Source organism: Salmo trutta, chromosome 8 (genome assembly GCF_901001165.1).
Source record: "Salmo trutta chromosome 8, fSalTru1.1, whole genome shotgun sequence".
In the NCBI taxonomy this organism is placed as follows: Eukaryota; Metazoa; Chordata; class Actinopteri; order Salmoniformes; family Salmonidae; genus Salmo; species Salmo trutta.
The window spans coordinates 1,555,775-1,570,188 of record NC_042964.1 but is presented as its reverse complement, the minus strand read 5'-3'; the positions used below and the strand labels follow the sequence as shown (position 1 = coordinate 1,570,188).

Here is a 14,414-nt window from a genome sequence, read left to right as displayed (position 1 = left end):
TAATATACACTACTAAACAGGCCTACCTCTAATACACACCACTAAACAGGCCTACCACTAATACACACCACTAAACAGGCCTACCACTAAACAGGCCTACCACTAAACAGTGCTACCACTAATACACACCACTAAACAGTGCTACCACTAATACACACTACTAAACAGGCCTACCACTAATACACACTACTAAACAGGCCTACCACTAAACAGGCTTACCACTAATACACACTACTAAACAGGCCTACCACTAATACACACCACTAAACAGGCCTACCACTAAACAGGCCTACCACTAATACACACTACTAAACAGGCCTACCACTAATACACACCACTAAACAGGACTACCACTAATACACACTACTAAACAGGCCTACCACTAATACACACTACTACAGAAACTACTAATAGTCCTATCAAACTACTGCTACAACTACTAATAAAAACTATTAATACAACTACTAATATAAACTACTAATACAACTACTAATAAAACTACTGCTACAAATACTAATAAAAACTACTGCTACAACTACTAATATAAACTACTGCTACAACTACTAATATAAACTACTGCTACAACTACTAATAAAACCTACTGCTACAACTAATAATACCACTAATATAAACTACTGCTACAACTACTAATAAAACTACTGCTACAACTACTAATAAAACTACTGCTACAATTACTTATAAAAACTACTGCTACAACTACTAATACAACTACTGCTACAACTACTAATAAAACTACTGCTAAAACTACTAATTAAAACTACTGCTACAACCACTAATAAAACCTACTGCTACAACTACTAATACCACTAATAAAAACTACTGCTACAACTACTAATACCACTAATGCAAACTACTGCTACAACTACTAATACAACTAAGAAAAACTACTGCTACAACTACTAATAAAAACTACTTCTACAACTACTAGTAAAACTACTGCTACAACTACTAATGTAAACTACTGCTACAACTACTAATAAAACTACTGCTACAACTACTAATGTAAACTACTGCTACAACTACTAATAAAAACTACTGCTACAACTACTAATATAAACTACTGCTACAACTACTAATATAAACTACTGCTACAACTACTAATATAAACTACTGCTACAATTACTTATAAAAACTACTGCAACAACTACTAATACAACTACTGCTACAACTACTAATAAAACTACTGCTAAAACTACTATTTAAAACTACTGCTACAACCACTAATGCAAACTACTGCTACAACTACTAAAACAACTAATAAAAACTACTGCTACAACTACTAATAAAAACTACTTCTACAACTACTAATACCACTAATAAAAACTACTGCTACAACTACTAATACCACTAATGCAAACTACTGCTACAACTACTAATACAACTAAGAAAAACTACTGCTACAACTACTAATAAAAACTACTGCTACAACTACTAATAAAACTACTGCTACAACTACTAATAAAAACTACTGCTACAACTACTAATAAAACTACTGCTACAACTACTAATAAAAACTACTGCTACAACTACTAATAAAACTACTGCTACAACTACTAATATAAACTACTGCTACAACTACTAATAAAACTACTTCTACAACTACTAATAAAAACTACTGCTACAACTACTAATAAAAACTACTACTACAACTACTAATAAAAACTACTGCTACAACTACTAATAAAAACTACAGCTACAACTACTAATATCAACTACTGCTACAACTACTAATAAAAACTACTGCTACAACTACTAATACAAACTACTGCTACAACTACTAATATAAACTACTCCTACAACTACTAATATCAACTACTGCTACAACTACTAATAAAAACTACTGCTACAACTACTAATACAAACTACTGCTACAACTACTAATATAAACTACTGCTACAACCACTAATGCAAACTACTGCTACAACTACTAATACAACTAATAAAAACTACTGCTACAACTACTAATAAAGCCTACTGCTACAACTACTAATACCACTAATAAAAACTACTGCTACAACTACTAATACAACTAATAAAAACTACTGCTACAACCACTAATATAAACTACTGCTTCAACTACTAATAAAAACTACTTCTACAACTACTAATATAAATTACTGCTACAACTACTAATATAAACTACTGCTACAACTACTAATATAAACTACTGCTACAAGTACTAATATAAACTACTGCTACAACTACTAATATAAACTACTGCTACAACTACTAATACAACTACTGCTACAACTACTAATACAACTACTGCTACAACCACTAATGCAAACTACTGCTACAACTACTAATATAAACTACTGCTACAACTACTAATACAACTAATAAAAACTACTGATACAACTACTAATAAAAACTACTGCTACAACTACTAATATAAACTACTGCTACAACTACTAATAAAACTACTGCTACAACTACTAATAAAAACTACTGCTACAACCACTAATGCAAACTACTGCTACAACTACTAATATAAACTACTGCTACAACTACTAATATAAACTACTGCTACAACTACTAATATAACTAATAAAAACTACTGCTACAACTACTAATAAAAACTACTGCTACAACTACTAATATAACTAATAAAAACTACTGCTACAACTACTAATAAAAACTACTGCTACAACTACTAATAAAACTACTGCTACAACCACTAATGCAAACTACTGCTACAACCACTAATGCAAACTACTGCTACAACTACTAATAAAACTACTGCTACAACTACTAATAAAAACTACTGCTACAACTACTAATATAAACTACTGCTACAACTACTAATATAAACTACTGCTACAACTACTAATAAAAACTACTGCTACAACTACTAATAAAACTACTGCTACAACTACTAATATAAACTACTGCTACAACTACTATTATAAACTACTGCTACAACTACTAATAAAACTACTGCTACAACTACTAATAAAAACTACTGCTACAACTACTAATATAAACTACTGCTACAACTACTAATATCAACTACTGCTACAACTACTAATATAAACTACTGCTACAACTACTAATAAAAACTACTGCTACAACTACTAATAAAAACTACTGCTACAACTACTAATACAAACTACTGCTACAACTACTAATAAAACCTACTGCTACAACTACTAATAAAAACTACTGCTACAACTACTAATACAAACTACTGCTACAACTACTAATAAAACCTACTGCTACAACTACTAATAAAAACTACTGCTACAACTACTAATACCACTAATGCAAACTACTGCTACAACTACTAATAAAAACTACTGCTACAACTACTAATACAAACTACTGCTACAACTACTAATACAAACTACTGCTACAACTACTAATACAAACTACTGCTACAACTACTAATATAAACTACTGCTACAACTACTAATAAAACTACTGCTACAACTACTAATAAAAACTACTGCTACAACTACTAATATAAACTACTGCTACAACTACTAATATAAACTACTGCTACAACTACTAATAAAACTACTGCTACAACTACTAATAAAACTACTGCTACAACTACTAATATAAACTACTGCTACAACTACTAATAAAACCTACTGCTACAACTACTAATAAAAACTACTGCTACAACTACTAATACCACTAATGCAAACTACTGCTACAACTACTAATATAACTAATAAAAACTACTGCTACAACTACTAATAAAAACTACTGCTACAACTACTAATACCACTAATGCAAACTACTGCTACAACTACTAATAAAACCTACTGCTACAACTACTAATAAAAACTACTGCTACAACTACTAATACCACTAATGCAAACTACTGCTACAACTACTAATATAACTAATAAAAACTACTGCTACAACTACTAATAAAAACTACTGCTACAACTACTAATACCACTAATGCAAACTACTGCTACAACTACTAATACCACTAATAAAAACTACTGCTACAACTACTAATACCACTAATAGAAACTACTGCTTCAACTACTAATGCAACTACTGCTACATCTACTAATATAAACTATTGCTACATCTACTAATAAAAACTACTGCTACAACTACTAATAAAAACTACTGCTACAACTACTAATATAAACTACTGCTACAACTACTAATAAAAACTACTGCTACAACTACTAATAAAAACTACTGCTACAACTACTAATACAACTAATGCAAACTACTGCTACAACTACTAATACAACTAATAAAAACTACTGCTACAACTACTAATAAAAACTACTGCTACAACTACTAATAAAAACTACTGCTACAACTACTAATAAAACTAATAAAAACTACTGCTACAACTACTAATAAAAATACTGCTACAACTACTAATATAAACTACTGCTACAACTACTAATAAAACTACTGCTACAACTACTAATATAAACTACTGCTACAACTACTAATATAAACTACTGCTACAACTACTGATAAAACTACTGCTACAACTAATAATACCACTAATATAAACTACTGCTACAACTACTAATAAAAACTACTGCTACACCTACTAATACTAACTACCTATAATATATACAGTAAATAAATATCGTCACATGGTGATGTTGCTATCAGTTAAAAACACAAAACAGTTTGTTCTTAACATTTGAAAAAAGGGGCTTTCTTAAATTCACTGTATGATTGTAATGCCCTGATTTCAATAGGTAAATGATTCCAGTCACTTGGGTCTTTGAATCTTAAAGATCTTTACTGCGACCTCATGATGTTCTCTTTGGGATGTGTCATTGCTGCTGTTGTCTCAAAGAGAAGTGTTAGTCTGGCAGAGTAGTGTTAGTAGTGTTAGCCTGGCAGAGTAGTGTTAGTAGTGTTAGCCTGGCAGAGTAGTGTTAGCTTGGCAGAGTAGTGTTAGCCTGGCAGAGTAGTGTTAGCCTGGCAGAGTAGCGTTAGCCTGGCAGAGTAATGTTAGCCTGGCAGAGAAGTGTTAGCCTGGCAGAGTAGCGTTAGCCTGGCAGAGTAGTGTCAGCCTGGCAGAGTAGCGTTAGCCTGGCAGAGTAGTGTTAGCCTGGCAGAGTAGTGTCAGCCTGGCAGAGTAGTGTTAGCCTGGCAGAGTAGTGTTAGGCTGGCAGAGTAGCGTTAGCCTGGCAGAGTAGCGTTAGCCTGGCAGAGTAGTGTTAGCCTGGCAGAGTAGCGTTAGCCTGGCAGAGTAGCGTTAGGCTGGCAGAGTAGCGTTAGCCTGGCAGAGTAGCGTTAGCCTGGCAGAGTAGCGTTAGCCTGGCAGAGTAGCGTTAGCCTGGCAGAGTAGCGTTAGGCTGGCAGAGTAGCGTTAGCCTGGCAGAGTAGCGTTAGCCTGGCAGAGTAGCGTTAGGCTGGCAGAGTTAGGTGTTCCTAATATATTTAGGGATATTTAAGACGATGCATTTAAATGAATCTGCAAAGATTGTTACTTTGTTTGATTACAAACCAAATTATTTTCTAGAAATCATTTTTGTAAAGTGTTAAAATCATCTTGTATCGTGTAGCCCAGCTGGTAGGGCGCGGCCCGGCTGGTAGGGCGCGGCCCGGCTGGTAGGGCGCGGCCCGGCTGGTAGGGCGCGGCCCGGCTGGTAGGGCGCGGCCCGGCTGGTAGAGCGCGGCTCTTGCAACTCCAGGGTTGTGGGTTTGATTCCCAGTATTAAAAAAAGTATGAAAAAAGAATCTAAAATCTCAAATATATTTTGATTTGTTTAACACTTTTTGTGTTACTACATGATTCTGTCTTCACTATTATTGTACAATGTAGAAAATAGTAAAAAATAAAGAAAAATCCTTGAATGAGTAGGTGTGTCCAAACTGTTGACTGGTACTGTAGGTCTATAGTTATTTGGGTCTAACTAGTTTCCACCTTTATGAAGAGGGGTCACTCGGACACATTTCCACCCAGAAGGCATTTCACCAGTCGTTAAAGACATATTGAATAGGTCTGCTAGAGGATACAGTCTAACATTAGCAGACCACTTTATACATGTGGGTTCCAGTCCATCTTAACCTGCTCCTCTGTTGATATTGACCCCTCATAGAGAGGACAGGCAGTATACCAGTTGGTTTCATCTTTCTAATGTTAAATGTCTGATTTTGGGGTGTTGATCTCCTGGTTCCATATATACCTAGCATTGGTGGAATTGTGGGTGAAATCGTTATTTGAGGTACCAGATGAGACGTGCTGATTAAAACATTAGCTATATCTGCTCGCTCCTGAAATGACACACGGTCATTTAGGATTAAAATATTAAAAAACAACCACAACCAAAACAACAACAACAAACAAGAGAGGAAGAGATAAACCAGCTCCCTGCTAGCATAGCATAACATAGGCCTAGCTATGAAGGACAACAACAGAGAGTGTTTATAGCATAGCATAACATAGGCCTAGCTATGAAGGACAACAACAGAGAGTGTTTATAGCATAGCATAACACAGGCCTAGCTATGAAGAACAACAACAGAGAGTGTTTATAGCATAGCATAACATAGGCCTAGCTATGAAGGACAACAACAGAGAGTGTTTATAGCATAGCATAACATAGGCCTAGCTATGAAGGACAACAACAGAGAGTGTTTATAGCATAGCATAACATAGGCCTAGCTATGAAGGACAACAACAGAGAGTGTTTATAGCATAGCATAACATAGGCCTAGCTATGAAGGACAACAACAGAGAGTGTTTATAGCATAGCATAACATAGGCCTAGCTATGAAGGACAACAACAGAGAGTGTTTATAGCATAGCATAACATAGGCCTAGCTACGAAGGACAACAACAGAGAGTGTTTATAGCATAGCATAACATAGGCCTAGCTACGAAGGACAACAACAGAGAGTGTTTATAGCATAGCATAACATAGGCCTAGCTACGAAGGACAACAACAGAGAGTGTTTATAGCATAGCATAACATAGGCCTAGCTACGAAGGACAACAACAGAGAGTGTTTATAGCATAGCATAACATAGGCCTAGCTACGAAGGACAACAACAGAGAGTGTTTATAGCATAGCATAACATAGGCCTAGCTACGAAGGACAACAACAGAGAGTGTTTATAGCATAGCATAACATAGGCCTAGCTACGAAGGACAACAACAGAGAGTGTTTATAGCATAGCATAACATAGGCCTAGCTACGAAGGACAACAACAGAGAGTGTTTATAGCATAGCATAACATAGGCCTAGCTACGAAGGACAACAACAGAGAGTGTTTATAGCATAGCATAACATAGGCCTAGCTACGAAGGACAACAACAGAGAGTGTTTATAGCATAGCATAAGATAGGCCTAGCTACGAAGGACAACAACAGAGAGTGTTTATAGCATAGCATAACATAGGCCTAGCTATGAAGGACAACAACAGAGTGTTTATAGCATAGCATAACATAGGCCTAGCTATGAAGGACAACAACAGAGAGTGTTTATAGCATAGCATAACATAACTAGAGGATGTAAAAAAGGGCTAGTAACTGACCTTCCTTGATAATTTGGACCCAGATATTCCTACTCTCAGGGCTGGGAGTGAATACGTAGAGAGTACTGGAGTCATACACCACCTAGTAGAGAGAATTAATAGCTGGCGTCATATTGGCACGAACTGTAACACATCATAATGTTGTTGTTAACGTGGAAGATTGAAGGAAAAAGGAAACCTCACACTGCTCTTGATAGTATCACTGATCTTTAATAAGCTTTACGTATCGGCCTCACGGCCTTCGTCAGAGCTTTACATATCGGCCTCACGGCCTTCATCAGAGCTTTACGTATCGACCTCACGGCCTTCGTCAGAGCTTTAGGTATCGGCCTCAAGGCCTTCGTCAGAGCTTTACGTATCGGCCTCACGGCCTTCGTCAGAGCTTTACGTATCGACCTCACGGCCTTCGTCAGAGCTTTAGGTACCGGCCTCACGGCCTTCAACAGAGCTTTACGTATCGGCCTCAAGGCCTTCGTCAGAGCTTTACGTATCGGCCTCAAGGCCTTCGTCAGAGCTTTACGTATCGGCCTCACGGCCTTCGTCAGAGCTTTACGTATCGGCCTCACGGCCTTCATCAGAGCTTTACGTATCGGCCTCAAGGCCTTCGTCAGAGCTTTACGTATCGGCCTCACGGCCTTCGTCAGAGCTTTACGGATCGGCCTCAAGGCCTTCGTCAGAGCTTTACGTATCGGCCTCAAGGCCTTCGTCAGAGCTTTACATATCGGCCTCAAGGCCTTCGTCAGAGCTTTACATATCGGCCTCACGGACTTTGTCAGAGCTTTTGTGAGTAAAAAAACTTGTAAAAATTAAAAAACGTTTTTTAAACAAAACAGTTTTTTTTTAAACAGTTTTTTTAAAACTCAAAAAGCTCTGACGAAGTCCGTGAGGCCGATAGGTAAAGCTCTGGTGAAGGTCGTGAGGTCGATACGTAAAGCTCTGGCGAAGGCCGTGAGGCCGATATGTAAAGCTTATTAAAGATCAGTGATACAATCAAGAGCAGTGTACAGATTTCCTTTTTCATTCATCTTGTTCAACTGTTACCATCCACCTGCTAAAAGATTGCTCACATGTGGTTGTGCCTTTTGAATTTTGAAAATGGAAAATTGACAAACTATCTCTTTATATTTCTCAATATTGATCAATCAACCGATCAATCTCACCTGGAAGGGGTATTTGTTCTGACAGGGTATGACTCCTCCTCCATTCTTCACGATCTCCACACACCTGACTTTCTGCAGGTCGATGGACCCCTTCTTAAACTTCTTCTGTTAACAACGAACAGAGAGACAGAAGGACAGAACACAGTAAGGTATTGGACAGCAGAGAGACAGAACACAGTAAGGTATTGGACAGCAGAGAGACAGAACACAGTAAGGTATTGGACAGCAGAGAGACAGAAGGACAGAACACAGTAAGGTGTTGGACAGCAGAGAGACAGAAGGACAGAACACAGTAAGGTATTGGACAGCAGAGAGACAGAAGGACAGAACACAGTAAGGTGTTGGACAGCAGAGAGACAGAAGGACAGAACACAGTAAGGTATTGGACAGGAGAGAGACAGAACACAGTAAGGTATTGGACAGCAGAGAGACAGAACACAGTAAGGTATTGGACAGCAGAGAGACAGAACACAGTAAGGTATTGGACAGGAGAGAGACAGAACACAGTAAGGTATTGGACAGGAGAGAGACAGAACACAGTAAGGTATTGGACAGCAGAGAGACAGAACACAGTAAGGTATTGGACAGCAGAGAGACAGAACACAGTAAGGTATTGGACAGGAGAGAGACAGAACACAGTAAGGTATTGGACAGCAGAGAGACAGAAGGACAGAACACAGTAAGGTGTTGGACAGCAGAGAGACAGAAGGACAGAACACAGTAAGGTGTTGGACAGGATAGAGACAGAAGGACAGAACACAGTAAGGTATTGGACAGCAGAGAGACAGAAGGACAGAACACAGTAAGGTGTTGGACAGCAGAGAGACAGAAGGACAGAACACAGTAAGGTATTGGACAGCAGAGAGACAGAACACAGTAAGGTATTGGACAGGAGAGAGACAGAACACAGTAAGGTATTGGACAGCAAAGAGACAGAAGGACAGAACACAGTAAGGTATTGGACATACCAGTTTGTTTATAGCCTCAACTGACAATATTCACACTAGTACTGTTAGTTGGACTAACAGCACGAGGTAGAGTTACTAACGGTACATGATAGAGTTACTAGAGTTACTATACATAAAGGACATAGGACCAGTCTGATAGGAGAGATAAAGGATATAGGACCAGTCTGATTAGAGAGATAAAGGACATAGGACCAGTCTGATAGGAGAGATAAAGGATATAGGACCAGTCTGATAGGAGAGATAAAGGATATAGGACCAGTCTGATAGAGAGATAAAGGACATAGGACCAGTCTGATAGGAGAGATAAAGGATATAGGACCAGTCTGATAGGAGAGATAAAGAATATAGGACCAGTCTGATTAGAGAGATAAAGGATATAGGACCAGTCTGATAGGAGAGATAAAGGATATAGGACCAGTCTGATAGGAGAGATAAAGGATATAGGACCAGTCTGATAGGAGAGATAAAGGATATAGGACCAGTCTGATAGAGAGATAAAGGATATAGGACCAGTCTGATAGAGAGATAAAGGATATAGGACCAGTCTGATAGGAGAGATAAAGGATATAGGACCAGTCTGATTAGAGAGATAAAGGATATAGGACCAGTCTGATAGGAGAGATAAAGGATATAGGACCAGTCTGATAGGAGAGACAAAGGACATAGGACCAGTCTGATAGGAGATAAAGGATATAGGACCAGTCTGATTAGAGAGATAAAGGACATAGGACCAGTCTGATAGGAGAGATAAAGGATATAGGACCAGTCTGATAGGAGAGATAAAGTATATAGGACCAGTATGATAGGAGAGATAAAGTATATAGGACCAGTCTGATAGGAGAGATAAAGGATATAGGACCAGTCTGATTAGAGAGATAAAGGATATAGGACCAGTCTGATAGGAGATAAAGGATATAGGACCAGTCTGATTAGAGAGATAAAGAACATAGGACCAGTCTGAAAGGAAACATAAAGGATATAGGACCAGTCTGATTAGAGAGATAAAGGATATAGGACCAGTCTGATAGGAGATAAAGGATATAGGACCAGTCTGATTAGAGAGATAAAGGACATAGGACCAGTCTGATTAGAGAGATAAAGGATATAGGACCAGTCTGACCAGAGACATAAAGGATTTAGGACCAGTCTGATTAGAGAGATAAAGGATATAGGACCAGTCTGATAGAGAGATAAAGTATATAGGACCAGTCTGATTAGAGAGATAAAGGATATAGGACCAGTCTGATTAGAGAGATAAAGTATATAGGACCAGTCTGATAGAGAGATAAAGGATATAGGACCAGTCTGATAGGAGAGATAAAGTATATAGGACCAGTCTGATTAGAGAGATAAAGTATATAGGACCAGTCTGATTAGAGAGATAAAGGATATAGGACCAGTCTGATTAGAGAGATAAAGGATATAGGACCAGTCTGATAGAGAGATAAAGGATATAGGACCAGTCTGATAGGAGAGATAAAGGATATGGGACCAGTCTGATAGGAGAGATAAAGGACCAGTCTGATAGAGAGATAAAGGACATAGGACCAGTCTGATAGAGAGATAAAGGATATAGGACCAGTCTGATAGAGAGATAAAGGATATAGGACCAGTCTGATAGGAGATAAAGTATATAGGACCAGTCTGATTAGAGAGATAAAGGATATAGGACCAGTCTGATAGAGAGATAAAGGATATAGGACCAGTCCATACACAACCATGCCTCCATCGTACAGGGAACGGTGTGTGTCTGTACAGTCTCACCTCTGCTCTGAACTCATAGTACGTGAGGTTTGTCTTGGTGAGAACGAACAATCTCTCCTTGTAGTTCAGCGGCGACGTTATCCTCTTCTGCTGAGACCGCTTGATCAGGGTCTCCTCCAATAGCGGGTCAGCACTCATCTCGACGCCGCCCACTCCCTCCACCATGCCATCTAAATACTGACTGGACCCACCTGGACTGGAGAGGAGAGGAGAGGAGAGGAGAGAAGCATGTTGTCAAGGGTTTTTACACAATTTTTACTATTTTCAAACCAGATAGGATGGCGTATCGCTGCAGAATGCTGTGGTAGCCATGCTGGTTAAGTGTGTCTTGAATTCTAAATAAATCACAGACAGTGTCACCTGCAAAGCACCCCCACACCTCCTCCTCCATGCTTCACAACTACACATGCAGAGATCATCCGTTCAACTACTCTGCGTCTCACAGACACAGCGGTTGGAACCAAAAATATCACATTTTGACTCATCAGACCAAAGTTCAGATTTCCACCGGTCTAATGTCCGTTGCTCGTGTTTCTTGGCCCAAGAAAGTCTCTTCTTCTTATTGGTGTCCTTTAGTAGTGGTTTCTTTGCAGTAATTCGACCATGAAGGCCTGATTCACACAGTCTCCTCTGAACAGTTGATGTTGAGATGTGTCTGTTACTTGAACTCTGTGAAGCATTTATTTGGGCTGCAATTTCTGAGGCTGGCAACTCTAATGAACTAATCCTCTGCAGCAGAGGTAACTCTGGGTCTTCCTTTCCTGTGGTGGTCCTCATGAGAGACAGTTTCATCATAGCGCTTGATGGTTTTTGCGACTGCACTTGAAGAAACTTTAAAAGTTCTTGAAATGTTCTGCATTGACTGACCTTCATGTCTTAAAGTATTGATGGACTGTTGTTTCTCTTTGCTTCTTTGAGCTGTTCTTGCCATAATATGGACTTGATTTTTAACCAAATAGGGTTATCTTCTGTATACCACCCCTACCTTGTCACAACACAACTAATTGGCTCAAACGCATTAAGAAGGAAAGAAATTCCACAAATGAACAAGGCACACCTGCTAATTGAAATGCATTCCAGGTGACTACCTCATGAAGCTGGTTGAGAGAATGCCAAAAGTGTGCAACGCAAAGGGCGGCTACTTTGAAGAATCTAAAATCTACTTGGATTTGTTTAACACTTTTGGTGTTACTACATGATTACGTAGAAAATAGTAACAATAAAGAAAAACCCTGGAATGAGTAGGTGTGTCCAAACTTTCGACTGGTACTGTGTGTGTATATACTGGTACTGTGTGTGTATATACTGGTACTGTGTGTGTATATACTGGTACTGTGTGTGTATATACAGGGGGCAGATTGGAGAGGAAACATATTGCGTCTGAATCGTCCTCTGGAATAACGGACATTCTGAGGTAATAAGTACATAAGCAACGTTCTCTAGTAATGCCAGTCCCGGTGTGAATGGGACTGTAGCTTTAATAACAACTCCTGCTGAATTAAACATTTCTGACAGTAAAATGATACACCAAATGTAGGCAAAATGTGGACTTGGGAACAGGAGTGGAGAAATATGATTGATTTATTTCTGTATCTTAATGCAATGCTCAGTTAGATACGATCTGTAGAGGTGCTGTCTTCATCATAAAATCATCATAAAATCATCATAAAATCATCATAAAATCAGATAGTATTTCAACCAGTTCGATTCCTGAACTGAAATCTTTTGAGAAACACGTTAAAGCTGTGAAAACGACCTCTTTTTTCCTTCCAACCGGTCAAACTATTGTCATTTGGACATTTTTTGATCACCTTTCCAGTTAGTTTTGTTGTTTTTGTTGCTTTATTGTATTTTCTCCCCGGTCCCTAAACGTCTTTGCTCCATGAAAGATAACAGGAAGAAAAAAAACTTCACAGATGTCAACTAGATAGAATGAATGCTTCAGTCTAATCTATTACGTCATTCTGTTGAGCAAAGGTTAAGCATGGTGTGTGCAACGCCAGGGTTGTGGGTTCGATTCCCACGGGGGGCCAGTACCAAATTATTATTATTTTTTTTATAAAACATTTTATGAAATGTATGCATTCACTACTGTAAGTCGCTCTGGATAAGAGCGTCTGCTAAATGACTAAAATGTAAATGTCTTCTAGGGTAAAATATTAAAACAGAAGGGAAGCTGCATATAACTAATTATAGACAAGTTGACTAACAAATAGCCTAACAAAGCGTCGGAAATTATAAAGCAGAAATATATCTAAAATCAGGTGAGTTATTAGCAGGTGAGTTATTACCAGGTGAGTTACTAGCAGGTGAGTTATTAGCAGGTGAGTTATTACCAGGTGAGTTAATACCAGGTGAGTTATTACCAGGTGAGTTATTACTAGGTGAGTTATTAGCAGGTGAGTTATTAGCAGGTGAGTTATTACCAGGTGAGTTATTACCAGGTGAGTTATTAGCAGGTGAGTTATTAGCAGGTGAGTTATTACCAGGTGAGTTATTACCAGGTGAGTTATTAGCAGGGGAGTTATTAGCAGGTGAGTTATTACCAGGTGAGTTATTACCAGGTGAGTTATTACCAGGTGAGTTATTAGCAGGGGAGTTATTAGCAGGTGAGTTATTACCAGGTGAGTTATTACCAGGTGAGTTATTAGCAGGGGAGTTATTAGCAGGTGAGTTATTACCAGGTGAGTTATTACCAGGTGAGTTATTACCAGGTGCTTGCACTAGTAATCAACGAACCACACCTGCCAAGGTGGCGAATTCTCTAATTGACGTCATAGAGCTAGATAGAGGACTCCTTTTTGTATCTGTGCCATTATAGCGTCTTGTGACAGCCTCGACGGCGCATACCATTCTGTCTCCATTTTAGAGTAGACCGATTGCTCTAAACTCATTGGAATACCCACCCAGTTGACTATTTTTTTTTTTTTTTAAATGGTGGTCGTCCTCAAATGGTAATGTAGACTAAAATAAGTTATACCCATGATGAGCCCTCTATCTATCTCTATGATGGAATATTACAT

At 38.5% G+C, this 14,414-nt stretch overlaps 1 protein-coding gene across 3 annotated transcripts in view; it reads right to left on the bottom strand.

The window, feature by feature from the left end:
- The window catches only part of LOC115198032 (tyrosine-protein kinase Tec), a 55,716-nt gene that overhangs the window by 40,756 nt on the left and 546 nt on the right, over positions 1-14,414 (bottom strand). For all 3 annotated transcript variants that reach the window (XR_003879153.1, XM_029759691.1, XM_029759689.1), the window contains exons 2-4: positions 11,392-11,587; positions 8,660-8,764; positions 7,500-7,581 (exon numbers count right to left, since the gene is read on the bottom strand). Coding sequence is in view for 2 of the 3 variants with exons in the window: in XM_029759691.1 (XP_029615551.1) it covers positions 7,500-7,581; positions 8,660-8,764; positions 11,392-11,556 (352 nt within the window). In the remaining variant the exon portion in view is untranslated. The remainder of the gene's footprint in view (positions 1-7,499; positions 7,582-8,659; positions 8,765-11,391; positions 11,588-14,414) is intronic.